The sequence below is a fragment of the Pollachius pollachius genome (genome assembly GCF_949987615.1).
Source record: "Pollachius pollachius genome assembly, chromosome: 3".
NCBI classification, from domain to species: Eukaryota; Metazoa; Chordata; class Actinopteri; order Gadiformes; family Gadidae; genus Pollachius; species Pollachius pollachius.
In genome coordinates, this window is record NC_136936.1 from 41941565 (window position 1) to 41960174 (window position 18610).

Below are 18610 nucleotides of genomic sequence, written 5' to 3' on the forward strand. Positions count from 1 at the left end.
ACAAATGTGTGACGTCTAATGTAGAGGACGGGTGCGTAAAGGCCACCTCTGACGTCTTGAGTCTGCGCCTTTTAGGGGACATTTCTTCGGTTTGGCTGTCAGTTTTAGAAGAATAGTAAACATGGCCCTTAGGGTTATCCGGCTGGCAATTCCGTCCGGATCAGCGTTCTTCAATGCTGGGATAACGGCACAGACGGTAGGGAGAGAATATTGCGAATTCGTTGATTCACTTTGAGCATGCAAAGGATGTCAAATGTACAAGGACAAGCTAACGTCCCTTAGCATCACACCGGTGCAGCAGCCGCAGAGGTTGCTGGCTCTAAAGTCAAACTTCACTTGACGGACACCTTTACATTTAGTCTGACAGTTCTATAAATGAAACATGCATACATATGGGAGGAAAGCGCTATATTATTTTTGCTGTTAATGTAATTTGTTCTGTGTTTACTGTACACTAATGTTTTTATGTTTATTCTTAAGGCCGGTATCCACACGAGTGCAGTACGAAACCTTCGTTATGGCTGGTGGACCTATGTACTGGGCGAGAGGACAACTCCAAGGTTTAAAGAGTTCAGCAAAATCATCTCCGTTGATGGCAATTTGGCCTCTGGGAAAGGGGCACTTGCGCAAAAACTCGCTGATAAACTAGGTAATCAATGGACTACCATGACATAGTAACACTTAGTAGCATATTGTCCTTAAGCTGTACATTAATAATATCAGAATTATATCAACACACGTTATGTATAGCTTATAATCATCTAGATAAAAAATTGATCTGGTCCTACTGGGTAATAACAAAAACGCTAGTTTACTACACTTACTGTAATCCTCTAGCATTACTAAGGAGCATGGTAATGGGTAAACAAGCAATACATTAATAGCAGCACCTTCATTTGTATTTGTTTCACAACAGTTTAGCTTTTTTTTGATTTGTTGCTTTTGATTGTTTGGAGATGTAAATGTATTTGATTCATCGAGTCTTCTCTATGTATGGTATCTTTCTTTCAATAGGTATGCTTTACATGCCAGAGGCAGACACTTTCTACATGGACAAGATGACTGGGGAGAAAGAGCCATTGCCCGAAGCATACAATGGGATGTGTAACCTGGAGAAGTTCTACACGGACCCCAAGTGTGGGGATGGAAACTCCTACAGGCTACAGCTGTGGATGTACACCATGCGGCTGCTGCAGTACTCCGACGCCATAGAGCACCTGCTCACCACTGGTACCCACTGATTCACTTTTATACAAAATGTCTGACATTAAAGCTGACAGGTGCTGTAAGTAAGATTTAAGATCTATTTGAATGTGATTTGTGAAAAATGGTATAACCATTGGTCAGATATTAATGGATCAAATGCTCTGTAAATTCATACAATTATTTTGTACAGCTGCAACAAAAGTTTTGACCAATTAGGGTACCACACACATCAGGATTCGCCGAACCTTGATTGGTTCTGCGAATCCATCTTGCCTGTCAATCACAGGTGCTGTGTTTGAACACCATGCCAGCCGAGCCACGTTCATGCATGCATCACATAATTGAACAGCCAGTTGAACAGTTAGTTTGGACAGAACTCTTGCATTCTGAAAATCTCCCGCCTCCTTACTGGCAAGGGGGCGGGACATCTTAAACATGACAACTTTAAGTTTCATAAGCTTGCTCATTTCTCCCATTTCTTATCTGTTTTTAAAACTATTGAATCTTACCTACAGCAACTTTATATTTGTTTGTTTCTCTGTACATGTAAAAAGGTATGTGATACAACTACTTGAAAAATGTTTTTTTGAGATGTTTATTAAAGCTACTAAAAAGGTGGGTTGGAACTAGGGCTGCAACTAACGATTATTTTAATAATCGATTAATCGGTTGATTATGTTTTCGATTAATCGATGAATCGGATAAAAAAAGTAACATTTGTATATGCCGCATCTTTATTCAAAAACTGAACATTACTTCAAATTCACAGTGCAGACTGAAGGGTAAAAACATCAGGTTATTGCTCCAACGTCCCGGATCTATAAAAAGTAATATTAAATGATAAAATAATATAACACAAAAAAAACATACAATGTATGATATACATTTATATATATATACAGTATATAAGGGATGTCCATGGTTAACCGGTCAACCGATAAGATCTTTAACTGGTAAATACCGTTAAAAAGAAATAAAATCATCTTAATTTCTCTCAGATGACAGGCGATCGTTAATTTTTATTGATATTGATACCATTTTCGAGACTCCTTGAAATATAACTTGTATTATTGCTTTAATTGCTGATAAGATGATCATAGTTCAAGATAGGATGGTAAACAGGTCGTAATTCCATTTTTACTATCTATAGCTGGGAAAACAAGTTTTCGCCAAAATCTCAAATTTCTTTTTTTTTTGTGTTGCATTTGAACACATCACATTTGACACTGGTTGCGACTTTTTTTTAAGCTAACTAGCTCTATATCCTGCCGATTTTAACATGGATTTAAAAACTGGGTGACTATTTTTAACTGATGGGACTTTCTACATCGTCCGGTTGTTTGATTACTACTTCTGCTTTGAATGACTGTTGATTCACGCGGTGCCGACTCCGAGCCCGTCTGCACACCGTCTGCAGCAGCAGCGGCTGACAGAGTTTTCGGTTGGACTAGACGGTGTTGAAGGAGTTTTTTAACCCAAAGACAGTGGAGGCACAACACTTTTATATAGGCCTACAGTCCAGTGTTAAGATATGACCAAAATACAAGCTGTGGTCGCTCACACTAAAGCTTGCTGTGGCCGTGCATGAACCATGAACCAACCTGTTGGCGGCTGGCAAACAGTGCCGCGCCTACGAGTGACGTATTAATTGCGCGACTCAACGAATCGATGACCAAATTCGTTGCCAACACTTTTAGTAATCGATTTTTATCGATTTTATCGATTCGTTGTTGCAGCCCTAGTTGGAACAATCATACAATAGAAATTGGAGTGACAACGGAAATATATATTTTTTGTAAGGTAGTCCAATGCTTAATAAAAGCATCACAAAATAACTCTGAACAAGAGGGGGTCATAATAATGATGATGATGATAATAATAGAAAATGTTTTATGTATATTACAATTTTAACCCAATGTGATGTGTACTCTAGGTCAAGGTGTGATTCTGGAGCGCTCCCCTTTCAGTGACATGGTGTTCATGGAGGCTATGTACAAACAAGGCTACATCAGGAAACAATGTGAGTAATGCATTATATGAAAACCTCTCTGTTTAATAAAAATCCTCATATGTATTAATCTCAACCCCCCCCCCCCCCCATGTATTGCCAAAAACAGCTACTGGCATTACTTTTGTAGTATTGATTTTGTAGTGTTACTCCAATTAAATCATTTAGAAAAGGTTTTACATCTACAAAAGAGTAGTTGTATGTTTTGGTGCTATGATAACTCTACTTCCTATTTCGGTTGGGCAGAATATTTCTATGCTAAACCAAAGTAACCTATTTTAGAAATATCCGTTTGTATTATAAATTGGCTATACTCTGCAGCCCAACCATCCAGGAGCTTACTCCCTGTTGCTGACAAATTATGTTTGTTTTCAATTTTTGGGCGAAAACCTTTAATAGCGTCTTCTCACCATATCAATCTGGATTGCAGGTGTGGACCACTACAACGAGATCAAAGGCATTAGCATTTGCGAGTTCCTGCCGCCCCATATTGTGATCTATGTGGACCAGGCAGCCGAGGAAGTGCAGAAGAAGCTGAAACAAAGTAGCCAGGTATAAAATACCCTGCAGCCTGCCATGAACCCATCCATGACTTTATTTTAAATTGTGATGTTCCCATATCTGAGTTGGTACATTTTAAGGCTTGTACAATACAGAGTCTATTGGGCCAGTCCCCGAGTATCTGAATAACCCTCCGGTAAGACACTGTTCGCAAATTGAAATTATCATCTAAAGGTATGGTGTATTATAAGACTGATTGCTTAATCTTGTATTTTAATAATGAAATCCTATTTAAAATACTGCTCAAACCCGCCTCTCCATCAAAGGAGTAAAGTGGTAATAGTTAGTTTCATATTGGATAGTCAAAGTATGTAAATTGTTCTTCACCCTCCCCTGTTTTCAAAATGATAAATCAATGTTCTAATACATGATGAGTTAATATTTGCGAAGTCTTGCAATTTCAAACCTATTTATAATACAGAGATTAGAATACAAGGTGATGCTATCGGACATGGTGCATATAAGATGAAATGGCATCAGACAGTGAGTGTGGTCAGTGGTGTGTCAGCATTGTGTGAGGCAAATGCCATGACACACATAATGAAGCGTTTACAAGTAAAATGCACCGTTAAAATGTCTATTGATTTATACAGATACCTTATTGTATATATGTGATGATCCCTTATGTTACTAAAATCAATACATCGTACATTCAAAGTGATTTGAATTTGCTCTACACCATATATATTTGAAAGTCTGCTCCCACTAACATCGGAATCAAATCATTCCTTTCGCTTTTTGTCAGACTTCCGCTTTGTATGTCCCTTCACAGGAGTCTGGAATTGAAGGGACTGAAGTTTAAATTGTCTCTTTGTCACCTCATTTTTCACAACATGTCGCAAAAGAAAGTTGCAGAAACATTAAGAACCGCAAAAAAATGTGATTATTTTATCGTTGCAGACTCTTTTTAAAATGAGGCTTTTATGATTTTTTTTTAATCACTAACACTTTTAATCTGCCTTTTTATTATGTTATATCTTTCTTCATGAAATCCATGCTATTTAATTTAAAAATCATCTAACCTACATATAAACAGTACTCTGCTTTTCTGAAACTCTGGACTGTTGAAAGTTTTGTACTCATCCATTGTCTTGGCAGGCTTGTTGAATAGCAATTTAGCCTGAGACTGTGTTGTTCACCTTCCAAATGATGTTTTAATGTGATTTGAATTGGCTAATTTGTCAGTAGAATGGATCTCGGAGAGCCAATAAGACATTTTTATCAACGCAGCTACATCACCTAAATGCATACTCAGTTAATGAATTTGCTGCCGCTGAAACAAACGCGTGAAAAAGTATCCTATCTACTATCCACCTAATCTTCAGTTTTTATTTGATACTGCAGAAAAATCTAACTCTTAATCAGGCCTCCATGTTTACTTTTTTTCCCACTGCGAGCACTGTGATGATCCTAAGTTTACATTTTAGGGGCACAGTCGACACAAGTAAGGAAGACATAGACGCAGATTCAAATTATAGGGATTCATACGTTTATTTCACTCTTACAATAAAGAACAGCTATATTTGGCTGCTGCCATTTCTATTTATGTGATAATTAACAATATATGTTATCACAATTAAAGCATGACTCTGTACCAGTGTCCATCCTCATTCTCAAACCCATTTTTAGCAGAACCGCAAATCATACAATGTGTATTGCAGAAGCTTTTGTAGCCACTACCAATGCAATAGTCTTAATGACAATTAAAAGTTGCTCAAGGGAATTATTATTTGTGTAAGCAAGCCAAATGTTTGCATAGTAGAGACCTGCTCTTGATTTTGTGATTTATATTGTCACTTCTTTCTCATGTGTCTAAATGTGGAATATCACAGCCATTTGTCCCAACATGTTTTTTGCAAACACAACATGGCAGTTTAGTTATAGGGCAAACACCTGGATGATACGTAATAAATATAGATTTTTATTGGATGTTTATGTTTTGATCGGTTAAGTGATTACGATCTAATGCTTTGTCTCTTTTTGTATCTTCAGTCTCATCTGCAGAACGTGCCCCTGGCGTATCTCAAGGCAATTGAAGATTCGTACAAGAAGAACTTCCTGCCAAAGATTGGGTGAGTGGATGAATGAAAGAGATGCAAGTGCACTATCTTTTATTTATTTATTTATTTATTTAAGATAAATTATTCAGATAATTAATTATTCAGATAAATAAATGGATGAATTCAACATAAATAAAAGCCGAAAGAGCGATCACGAAGAGGTTTCTTTTCACAGCAATAAACAATAAATATCGTTTGGCACTAGTGTTTTTTCTCTTCAAAAACGGTGCTCCCAAAAGCAGCGGGTACTCTCAATGTATCCTTATTCAATTTCAACAGTGCACACAGTCCTTCAGAGGATACTTCAAACTCGGGCACACAAAGACTTGTCTCTTGGCACAAAGCTCTGCCTTGGTTTTGAAGTGAGTACTTCAGCACTGCCAGGCTTGAGCCCCGGTGGGGCTCAGCAGCTTCTCTGGTGAAACAATCTCTACATGTTAGCTCACGTGTTCCCCCCCCTTCATATCCTCCTCAGCGCTCCAACTGGAAAACAAATGACCTCCAGTGAGATGGGCTTTGATCGAAATGTTTTGCCACCGGAAAATATGGCCCCTCCTGCCTCCAAACACTTTGCCCTCACCCCTTCGACGGGTTTTTATTGTCATCGAAACCCAGGGGTGAGGAGTGTCTGTGTACGGAATGACATGTTGATATAGGGGTCATTGTCTCGCCGCTCATTTACGCACTGCCTAGAATGAGCGCAAATTATGTCAATCAGAGAGTGAGAGGGAGAGAGAGAGAGAGAGAGAGGTTGTGCAAGGCCTAGGAGCCAGAAGGAGATGCATGCCTCGGTGGCTCCAGTTCTGCAACAGCAAGTGTCACTGAAACAAAGTGGTGTTTGTGTTGAAGAGCCGTTGGAAAATAACTCTGCAATTTAGTTTTACAAGAGTACAGTTCCACTAGTAACAAATTAGGTGTTTAAAGTGTGGCCCTTTTCTGTATTGACTGCAGGAACCGAAATAGGAAGTGCATAGTGCAATTCTGGTCATATAGTTCCAAATTAATATTCACGATGAACCTTATGCTGAATGTTTATCTATTTCCATGTTTAATTGCAGCGAAACCTCAGAAGTGCTTGCCTATGATACAGTTCAAGCCCAAGATATTGAAAGGGTAAGTGGGCAAAAATAATGAGTTGCGGAATCAATAACTATTTTCGCCATACCCTCATAGGTCCAGAGGAATTGTCTGCAAATTATTTGTAAAAAGAAAATATATAAAAATACAGCCATTAAGCTAGCCATAGTATTACATTTCATTGAAATGTAATATGTAAACCATTCATGGTTTCTCTGTAACATACTGCAGTCATCATTTCTTCATACTTAATGTGTGCATGCATCCTTGTGTGTATTTGTATGTATAAGTGGATATACATATATTTACTTTTGGTACTTCTGTTGTTACCTTTCTGGGCAGGTTGCAGAAGACATAGAGTATTTGAAGTTTGAGAAGGGACCATGGTTGGATCAGGATGACGTCAGCTACCACCACATGAGAATGCTGTAAGACTTCCAATCCTAACCACACACACTGGAAAGAAATGCAGCCAAAAAGTTTTGTGCTGAACACTTTGGTATAAGTCCAGTCTGCCCTCTCTGTCTATGTTTGGCCCCCTCACTGAGATAAGTTACGGGATCTATCGTTACTATGAAGTATTTATAGGAACAATTTGGTCGGGTTCCGACCGACGGGCACCACACAAGAGAGTGGTGGTGGCCGGTTAATGAAGGGAGATAAAACCCTCAATATATTGGCTTGTTAAAACCCATTGCATATTCATGGGCACCAGGTTATCTAGTGACTGGAGAGAGAGAAAGCGTTGATGAATACAGAAACAGGAAGTATTCGAGTATACTGTGCATGAAACTGTTCTGATGGAGGGATGTCTTCGCCTTCCAGTGTGGAAGATAAACACAAGGTGGCCAACCTCACCTTCATCCCCAAGTTCCTGCCGGAAATCACCATTGGCGCCCACGAGTACGACGAAAGCTACTACAAGTTTAAATCGGTATGTATGGCGCGTTGGGGGACGGGGGGGGCACCAAGTCCACCAAGTCCACCGGGACTTGCGGGCGGGTATTCTACACAGATCGTATCGCGGATTGCGAATTACACGCCTGCCCCTACAGAGATGGTATCTCCAAAGTCCTAAGGCCTTTTCTATTGCTTTTTCATCTCCGATAAATAAATGAGTTGGTTCCTTTATCTTCCTTTCTCCCCCCCCCCCCCCCCCCCCTGTGAGCTCCGTTGTCAGTGATACGCGGCCATACTGCCTTCCACAGGGACGAAAGTCATTTTCCTGCTACCTTCAAACGCCGAATCGGTTTCCGTGCTCACGGGACGGCAAATGCCACACAAAGGAATATTCCGCCAGGTTCCTGGGTATCATCAGGCTTGCAGGAAAACATTTGAGTGTGACCTTTTCTGTTTATTCAGTGAGACTTAGTTGTTTCCCCCCCCCCCCCAAACACCACTGCATCCATTGCAACAAATATTGGGCTGTGTAACTGTGCTACAGGCGACTCTGACCTGACATTTTCTGCACAGAAACGGCGGTGAGAATGCGGAACGGTTGCTTTGGGGGACACATGATGTCAGTGGACATTTTGGATTTGAAGTTCTCTGGGTACCGTTTTTGTATTGGTAGGCACCGTGCTATCGGGCACAATACCAGGTGCAGAGGAAGCTCATTCGCTTTTGATACCGAGATTGAATCCAATTACTTTTAAGTGAACACTGACAAGCCTTGGGTTGTTGTATTAAAAGCATTATTAATGCAGCTGTAATTCCCACCACCCCGCCTCCCAGTCTACTGCCATTTTCATCGCTTGCTGGCTGCACCAACAAAGACCGAAGCCGCTTTTTCTTAACTATGACATTTTAACGCACCCTTACTTAGGTGTGAATGTTATTCCCTTGGCCTGTCAGGTACTACAAATATTACAGAATATACATTTGTACATGAAAGGTGAATCAGTGCAGTGATTTGAAAAGAAACCCCATGTTTCATGTCGGAATTAATGTGATGACTGAAATGGTTGTGAGGTCATTACATTTCTTCGGAAGCGTTTCAGCATCAAAGACAAAAAGCCAACGTGGGCGGTTGGTATTTGGGCACATGGCCAAGCCACATCGTGAAACCAGGAATGAAGGTCATGTCTCAGCGAGAGTAGGCCGCGGTTATTGCCTCCTTTTTTTCTGGTTATTTTAGTTGCTTCCCATTCAATGCGCCACGTTTCCAAACGGCAAGACTAATGTGCTGACAAAGTGCATGTGACAGAGGGTGGCCCGGCTGTCTGTCACTCTGTCACTGATGTGCCTGCACATTAGCCCTAACTCATAAAGCGCCGTTTGCCAACGGCGTGCCATGTGATGGACTGCGACTGGATGGGCGCTCGGCCTGGCGATTAGTCATGGCCGCGGGAAAAACCCCAAGGATTGACATGCATCCTCCTTACCGGATACTTCTTCTGCAAAGGCTTCAGGGAACAGAGCCCTGATCTTTTTTTTTCCATCAGATAAGCACTCTTAAAGAAATATATATAACATCCTGCGTAAGTGTTGTTTTGGATTTAAAGAGTGTCCATCAGGGAGCGCTATCGGCTCTGGGCCTCTGTTGCATGAGGGCCGATGGCGGTGACTAGTGAGACCATGAGAGCGATGCCTTCCACTACTGTGAATGTATTCATTCATTCATGTCACACGTTTACTCGCACACCAGGTGAATGTTTTGTGCCTGCCCGGCCTGTCAAAACAACATCCTTGTCACTCCCATGAAAAATTCCCCCCTTCTTGTTGGTGGTTGCCAAATCTAAATCCTGCTGTGCTTCTTTTTCCTTTCACAGTCGCCGTGGCTTCCTCTGTTGTCATCCAAGGTCTGATTTTAGCCGACTACAGAGGATGAATAGACATTGTGCAGGGCCTCTCCTCGTAGAGCCAAAGAACAGGCCTATTCTACCAAACGGGAAACATGTTTTAATTTGGTTATTGTCCCCTGCGCGTGCAGGAGCATAACTTGAGAGTAATAGATAAGTGCACTCACTTTGTTATCCGGCACAGGTCCAAAGCCCCGAAAGAAAGCGGTGCTGCTGTGTGGCTCCGACGCTGCCATTCAAATGCATAGGTGCAACCAAGGACGCTGTTTTAACCCTGCTTCCCTCGATACGGCTCATTTAATCGTGAGCAGGCAACCGTCTCGTTCCATTCATTTGACTGACATTTATTCTCCTCCTCCTCCCAGCTCCCCGGGAAGAAGTACGCAGAAGGTTATAATGAGGACGTCGGAGACAAGAACATCTGGCTGAAGTAAACAATGGAGGCACCGTTGTAAAGTTCATTTTTCATTTGTGCACAAAATACTCTGATCTGCCCCGTGGGCAGAGGAAATTGATGCCCATGTCCTATTGCAGAACATGTCCTGCTTCTGTCATAGTCTGTCTGCATTAAGGAGAATTATACACCCTAACATGTATGTATTAAAAAATGAGATCCATTTTAAATCTGGCAATTGTGTATTTTTTCTTAATACATACTCAGGTTAAGTTTAAAAGGTTTTCACTTCAGTAGATGCAGGTTGGCTTCTGATAAAGATCCTAGCTTTCCCAATTATCTAGTCTAGGCGCTTAATTGTAACCTGACATTCAGTTTCTAGTATGGCCCCAGCAAAGCAGCCTTAAAGTCGATATCTCAATTACTACTTTAAGGAGTGCCTTGCAAAACTCTCTTGTGGTAAGTTTAAAAGGCATTACATTTAATAATATACTGCAAGTGTGGGCTATTAGTGAAACTATTAAAAAACTTGTAAAATTGGAACGTGTATAAAGAACATCCGGGTTTTCATTTTATCCAGTAATTTTATCTTAGAATATAGTTCACTTGTTCCTCATTTGATCTATTTACGGAAGAAGAGTCTGCAGGCCTATTCCATCATTAAACATGAGTAGCGAGTCAACATGGTTAACTAAAATAACTTGTTAATGCTGAATTATAATCAACAAATATAATCCTGTTTCAATTTGCAATAGTACATGAGTATCAAGTACATGAAATCAATCGATCCAATTGGCCTTGGGTTATTTAATTGACATACACAAGTGCAGTGTCATTAGCATGATTATAATCTATGCACGATCCAGTTGAATTATAACGGGAATGGCTCCGCTCATTCACCGGTCTGTATCCAGTGGTGAAGATGAAAGCGATAGTCAACGATTTTAGAGTTGTTAAATGGAAGGTCGCTTACCCTCCAAGTCTTCAGGAGTATAAAGATGTAAATGAAAACATGCACTGCCCCAGCGGGTCTTCTGACAGCGGGTTGTCTTTGATCCCAAGTAGCCTCTCCACATCAGTTAGAACTAAAGGAAGATAAATCAAAACTTACTGGGAGACGAACTCTGAGGAAGTCTGTGGGGTAAATTTTCACTTTGTACTTTGATGTCTTCCTCAACAAGGATGATATCACTCACACCTAGCATGGGTCTAAAAACTGCCGTGGCTGAAGCTTCAATCATGTTAGCTATAGATGGACACAGGAGCTGAGTTTGGTCATAAGTGCGGTTGGGACGGACTAATTGTATTGGTACTTAGACGCTTGGTACTTAGATCTTCGATTCCTTTAATCATCGTTATGTAATATGTGCAGCTATGTTTGCAATCATAATAGCATAAGTACAGCCCTCCCTCATTCAAACTCACTCCAGCTTCCTATCCTTAGTGTGTGGGCACCAACACTATGGCTGATATATACACACACACACACATCCTAATGTGCTTTTACATGAAGTCCCTGCTTCTTAAAGTGCATTTTATTTTACTACCCCTGCCTATAAGCCTACAAAAAGAACGTTTATTGACATGTCCCAAAGAGTCCTAGAAAATAGGCCATGGTTTTACTGTTATGCTGTATGGGGTTTACTATGGCAGTTTGGTACCATGGTCACTCCAAGGGCGAGAGAGAGAGAGAGAGAGAGAGAGAGAGAGAGAGAGAGAGAGAGAGAGAGAGAGAGAGAGAGAGAGAGAGAGAGAGAGAGAGAGAGAGAGAGAGAGAGAGAGAGAGAGAGAGAGAGAGAGAGAGAGAGAGAGGGGTCATCCGCCCTCTGCTGGTTGAAGAGCATTCCTCAGGGGGTGGCCCACAGACAGTAAGCACTGTCCTTGACCCTCCCCAGGACCAGAACAGCAACAACAGCCATGCCGGCCGTTTGGTGTATATGTTCATCAAAAATAATGACAAGTGTGCAGCCAGCCCGGCCTGCTACCCTGCCCAAGTACTATATGCTTACTCAACAGGATTTTAACAACATCCCACCCACCACACACACACACACACACACACATGCAGGTACACACTCACCCACACACACAAACACATACCCGGTGTGAACTTTACCACCCATTGTTTTTGAGGGTTTTTTGCACCAATGCAGTGTGCATTTATCTGGTTCCGAACATGCCCTTTTTCTTGGTCCAGCAGTGATGAATGGAATGACGCATTCTCTACACACAACTGGACAGGATAGGAGAATACCTTCTCCCTTTTGTGCAGGCCCTAGAGTGAGGTTTTATGTAAGGTGAGCAGGTTTCATCCTCTCCGACATACACTATTGAATGCTATTATGTTTCTGAATATTGAAGGTTAAAATGGGACCACACTGCAATAAAAACGGATTTGCTAAACCATATCAGAACTCTACGGAGATAAGGACTCATTATTTTTTTTAGATTGTATCTTTCCTTCAGCTTTTCTTTCTTTCTTTCTTTCTTTTTTATTGTACATCGGTTTTTTTTCATTTGGTTTTACAGGCTGAATGGATTGTTCGACCAAACACTCTTCACACGATTTTTGCCCCTTCAGAGAAATTATTCATTTCTGCTTACATTTTTGTCAGCTAAAGGGACCCCCTTGTTGTTCTAATCAAGTGTTGATTGCCGTTGCTGATAGCTGCCCACACCAGGCTCAATAGCTGAGTGCGCACGAGAGACGAAGGGAATTCTCCAATTACTCAGCGCCCGCTCCCAGATCCCAGCGCTGATATCGCCATGCAGTTCTTTGCGATGGACATTAAATGCTAAATAGGTTACTATTCAAAGGACGTCTCACGGACATTGCGACTCCACCACGTTGAGCCACCCTCTCTCACGAAACATTGTCATATATACAAATGTAAATAATACACTCACACACTATATGGGATGACTTTGATTTGTTGGATGAATTTCCGATTTAGACGCAGTCAATAAAATAGACTGATAATTAAAGCTGTGTAGTTAAGATTCAAGATCTAGTGAACAAAGAGCAAAAACTGCCGATGAAAGCAGGAAGCAAAAAAACTTCCCTCACCATTGCGATGTTGTATTAAAGCCACCTTTGACACTGATTGACAGGCTAGATGGATTGGTCGGATATTGGAAGAGCGGTCTAGGATCTAAATTGGCTCAAACAGAGGCAAGCAACGTCAACTCAAAGATAATCTCAGAGCACATTTCACTCACTAATAGCTGATGGATGGTTATGGTATTTCTAACAAATGACATTCAAATAGCCTTATAGATCTTCAATCTTACCTACAGCACCTTGAATGGTAAAAATATTTTGGCCTTTCTTTATATGTCACATCTTGGGGATGAGTTAGCTTTATACTCTTATAAATGGGTATAGGGAAGGGTGAGGTGAAACCCATTGGTATTTTGTCCTTACCAGCTAAAGATCTACTACCTCTATATAGTTAAAAACAAATCATGCCATAGCTGTCTAAATGAACAATGCTGGATTTGTTTCTCTCATGCGCAAGTTACAACTAAGTGGGCTTTCCATTTGGATCAGGAAGCAAATTTATAACTGGCTTCAGGAACAGCTGTTTCAGGACGGCCATTAGTTAAAATCAGACATGTTTACTTTGAGCCATTACACTTGAATAAAATAGGTACATTTGTTTCCACCAGGTACTTCAATTCATTAGTGTGGAGCTCCAATATGGGTCTATTCATTTCAACAGTGTGAACGTACACCGCTATGTGTATACATCTAAATACAATATTTTCCATCAAAGACATCTGGCATGCCTTTATGTGTCAAAACATAAAACAAGTCACACCATGATGAAGACGCCATGTTTAGAGGATGGCCGCCTCTGTTGGGCGGTTTAAGCAATGGAGTCTTTGTTTTGAGATTCTTTCATGTTTCTGGAAAGCATGGCCCTGGTGGATCGGTGCTGCTGCATAAATGCCTGCCCTGGTATGTTACACCATCGTTCAGGAATAAAGCTGGAATCCATTTCTTCACCTGTCCTACGTGGAAACATCCGTGCGGTACGGTTGACTTTCCTCACAAGATGGCACCCCATCCCAACATGAAACGTGTGACATCCCTTCACATTCTCTATAGTAGCTTACTACTCGAGATCACTCCATTTCACTAGCCTCCAGGACACCATGCTTCCTCCACCTGTGACCATTATGGATAAGTGGGGGAAGGAAGCACACCTTGTTAGTTTAGAGTACCTGACACATTTGTATCAATATTACCTGGTGGGGTGAGTTCCCTCTGATTATAGCCTCTCCTTTAGAGGTAAGTATAATGATGTACATTTGATGGTATTCACTTGAATATGCTGTGGGAACTCCTAGGCTCCCTGACACACTGAATCAACACCGAGCATGCTAAGCTGTCAAAACATGATCTGTAATCCGTACGCTTTGACTGACAGATACAATTCCTATATCTTACCCAGAGGAGCCTCACAGACCTTTAAGGTATTACAGGACATTAAAGGTTTGATTGATGTCGTGCATTACGCTCTGTTCAAGCTGTGCGATGGACTCTGTAATCGGGCGGTTCTAGATAGACACGTTGCATGAGAAAGGCAGATAGCATTGCGCAAAGGATCACCGCCAGTCACTATTCATATATATATGCAGTGAGGAGCAGCGGTTCAGTAGTGACGTGTTAGCAAAGCAAGTCAAAAGTGAACACTGGAGGAATATTAACTTCCACATTCAACATCTCCCGAAAGACTGCAACGTAAAAGCATATCACAGTTTCAAAAGGGGGCACTCTTGCACCATCAAAGTAATGAGTTCATTTTTCTCTCCGTTTCAAACACATTCAAATGAAGAAAAAAATAACAACAAAATCTTTTGATATGTATGTTTTCATGGTTGATAGTTTAGGTCGATGCGTCAGTCCCAAGGGTATTTGGTGGAAGATTTTGAGTCTAGGGTCTAGATTTTTTAAGCGGGGGAGGGAGGAGGGGGAGGGAGGGGTTATCCCACACTCTCCTGAAAAAGATTTGTTATCATCACTTAGATCTAATCTACACCTTCAGTTCTTAAACGTCACTGGCGGTAACATGTGAGGCAATGTCCTGTTTTTTGTTGTTCAACAGCAACACCATCAATCAAGCAGCAATACAAGCCTTAAGTATTTTTGACATCTGTCGCCGGCATTTGTTTGAGAGTCCGTAGCCATCATAGTAAGGTTTAGTTTGATTGCTATACATAAAATGTAGAAGCCATTTCTGACGGATTGGAAACAAAATGTTGATTGTTTGAGGTTCTGGCTCCACAGTGGTTGTAATAGCTACCAACTGACATCAGGACAACAGAAACCCTGCACATGTCACAGACTCAAATCTCATCTGTTCAAAGTGCAGCTTGGTCCATGAATTCTTTACTCTATCTTGTGTTTCTGTAAAGTAGCACTTGAAGCTGTTTGCTCATTTGTTTCATTTAATAATGTATTAATAATAATATTGATCTTGAACTACAATTCATCAGCATGTGCTACTGTGTTTGAGAGAGAGAGAGAGAGAGAGAGAGAGAGAGAAGAAAACAGAGCACGCACTCCAAAATACTGTTGACCCTTTTTACTAAAGCCCTTTTTCACTACAATGGGTTGGAATATAAATCATTGTTAGAAGTGATCACCCATTGTGACAAAAATAAACATTAGAACATTTTCGCAATTAAACTTGTGAATGTTCGCACTCCCACAGTCCTCGTCCTCCTCATAAACCACTTACTGTTTTCCTCATAGCATTGCAGGTTAAGTCTGTTTGTTTATCTCTGTTGGCTGATATATGTGTGCAGTTGGCCGACAGTGTAAAGTCTTAATAACAGACCTGACGAGGATACACAGTTGATTCAGCTTCTAAGCCTTGGGTGAAAAGCAAAATTGCAACTCTGTAGAGTTGATACAACTCCTGAACCTGAAACTGAAGTTGAACCAGGGTCTCCAGAGTTGCCACATTAGCCAGTAATATGCCAGGGTTCTGATCTTTTTGTTCTGTGTCTGTATGTACTGTCTTCAAATATGGATACTTTTAATGAAGAACAGTAGCAGGATATTAATGTTGATTCAAACATATACAATCTGCTGCACAGGTGAAATACCACATAATGCAAACTCTGATTTGAGCTGATTATTTAATATTGCTTCGATTGTTATACCATTATCTTCAGGAAGATTGGCAACTTGCCTTAGCTGCCTTGCCACTTTAACCATCAGCACTGATTATAATTATTATTAGTTGCATGATCATATAAGTACAATGGTGTTGTATCTTTTTCAGATTCACCAAAGACATTCGAAATACGTTAACAAGGTGCAAAAGGTAAATGAGATTGAGTCATAGAGTGTGTTTTAAGCCTTATAAACATCCTGCAGTTCATGTGTATGACCGGTTTGTGTGTGTTGACTGTTACCCTCCTGCCTTTAAGAAGTGAACACATTTCCATTAATTCCCTTATTCCTCATTCCTAATCATCCCTTTGCAAACATGGCTTCCTTCGAATAGTAATAAAACAAACTCATTCGGTCAAAGAGGTTGTGTGAGTGATAAGAGTTTTATTTTTCTCTCCACAATAAAAACATGTTATTGTTGTATTTCCTCGCCGCTGTGAAGCCATATGCTTAGTAACAACATCACAACAAACTTTCATTTGTACTTTATTTATCTTTGCCGTGCACGGGTTTCTGTTTAATCAGAGATGCATGGAGGGCGGACTCAGGAAGACAACAACACAAACACGATGACAGAGCCTGTCGGAGCTGGGTGGAGCAGCCCTGACTCTACGCTTCCGCCGTCGCTCCACAGCACTGTACACACACGTCAGTCTGTGAGGCGTTTTGAAAAGAAAAACACCGCAACCCACGACAGGTGGCGTGCCGGGGACGGGGCGGGGCTTTGGATATGATGGGGGGGCTATCTTCATCAACATCATCATCATCATCATAACAGGCCCATCATAGTCACTGACAAGAGATGCGGGACAGGGGCCCAGGAGATTGGAGATGTATTAAGATCTACAGCTGTTCCTGTGTGTGTGTGCGCGCGTGTGTGGAGGTGTTTTGAGCTAATCAGGATATGGGAGGTGTCACTGCCTTGACAGTTACGGCCACAGCACGACTCACACCGTTGGTGTCCTCCTGTGACAATGGAGGCCCGCAGGCGCTCCACTTCAATGCCAACCTGAATTGACTCTCTGTCAGTGGTGAAGTCACCCTGAAGTTTACCAGTGCATGCTATACTTTGTTTGTGGACCACTGCACAACACACTGAGATCCAAGCATCTAAAGTACAGAGCCAGCCATGCTGTTGATGCTAGAGATGAGCGCTGGCTTTAGGCTGAGGTGAAGTTGCTATATTGTAATTATTAAGACGTTCAAAAGCAATTTATAATAGCTTTCTTTGTAAGCCATTAACAAATTGTTGAATGTACATGACTTGCTGTTTATTAATGAATGGTTGTCATCGAATAAGGCTTGAATAGTTTTTACTGACTGTATGGTTGCATAGGATATATATGTTTACGTCTCTATTACTATGTTTTAATTTGACAAATACATGAATACATATTTCTTAATCACACCTCCATAAACCTTACGACATTTGTTACCTTTGAAGAAATTTCAATATGGTACCAGTATTAAACATTTATAATCGGTTTGAAAGACCATTAAACAGACTATAATATCATCAACAGAAAAACTGACAACCATGGTTGTCTCCTGACAACCATGGTTGTCTCCTGACAACCATCGTTGTTACCCCCATTCAGATGGACACTTATATGATAGAACATAATTTACTATCCTCTACATGCGACACCTGTCTCAGCAAAACATACTATATTATAATATCCTTGGGTCAGATCACAGTGTAACAGTACATATATCTGCTGCGAGTATAAAGTAAACAGTTATTAACATCACCAGTGTCATCAAGGGACTAAAGAACATTGAGGGCTCAATATTAAATATGTCCCAGAGGCTGTGGCGCCCCCCCGGTCCCAGTGTCTGAGACAGAGGAAAAAGGGGGCAGAATTAATGGATTGTGTACAATGACAGAAGAGCGAAAGGGAGCATCCTTTGTTGTTCCACTCGAGGATGCCTGTGACAGAAACAAGGCTTATTATCAACACAGATGCTTCTGTTTACAGTACAGCTGTTTTTTTTTACCTACCCCCTGACAGCCCTATAAGAGACCCAGGACAAGGACCTTCTCCTCAGAATCAACCCAGTGAGCACCCCCCCCCCCCCCGTGACTGGGTCCACCCAGGACAGCCGCCCCCTGTAGAGGCAGCACAGGCAGCTAGGCGAGACGTAGTGGCAGAGGCCAGGCCGGCCCACCTCTGCTTTAACTGCCCGGGGGCTCCAAGGGGGGCAGCTGACAGGGACAAGGGAGCAGCTATCCAGGGGGCTGGAGCTGCCAAGAGGGCATACAGCCCTGCCCCCTGTATGGTGCCCTTCTGCCGGAGTGGCGAGACATGCAGGCAA

At 41.4% G+C, this 18610-nt stretch overlaps 1 protein-coding gene across 1 annotated transcript; it reads left to right on the plus strand.

Moving 5' to 3' along the window:
• The first annotated feature begins 61 nt into the window (after positions 1-61).
• ndufa10 (NADH:ubiquinone oxidoreductase subunit A10) lies at positions 62-10341 on the plus strand. Its single transcript, XM_079733629.1, has 10 exons — positions 62-196; positions 481-649; positions 1015-1230; positions 3140-3226; positions 3645-3766; positions 5768-5847; positions 6894-6948; positions 7255-7340; positions 7738-7846; positions 10079-10341. Exons 1-10 carry the CDS (start codon positions 122-124, stop codon positions 10145-10147), a joined length of 1068 nt encoding a protein of 355 aa, XP_079589755.1. The 5' UTR covers positions 62-121; the 3' UTR covers positions 10148-10341.
• Positions 10342-18610: the final 8269 nt, after the last annotated feature.

Coding starts and splice junctions, on each gene's coding strand:
- ndufa10 (XM_079733629.1), top strand. CDS start 122: ATGGCCCTTAGGGTTATCCGGCTGGCAATTCCGTCCGGATCAGCGTTC. Junction 1,231..3,139: donor AGAGCACCTGCTCACCACTG/GTACCCACTGAT, acceptor TGTGTACTCTAG/GTCAAGGTGTGATTCTGGAG. Junction 6,949..7,254: donor AAGCCCAAGATATTGAAAGG/GTAAGTGGGCAA, acceptor CTTTCTGGGCAG/GTTGCAGAAGACATAGAGTA.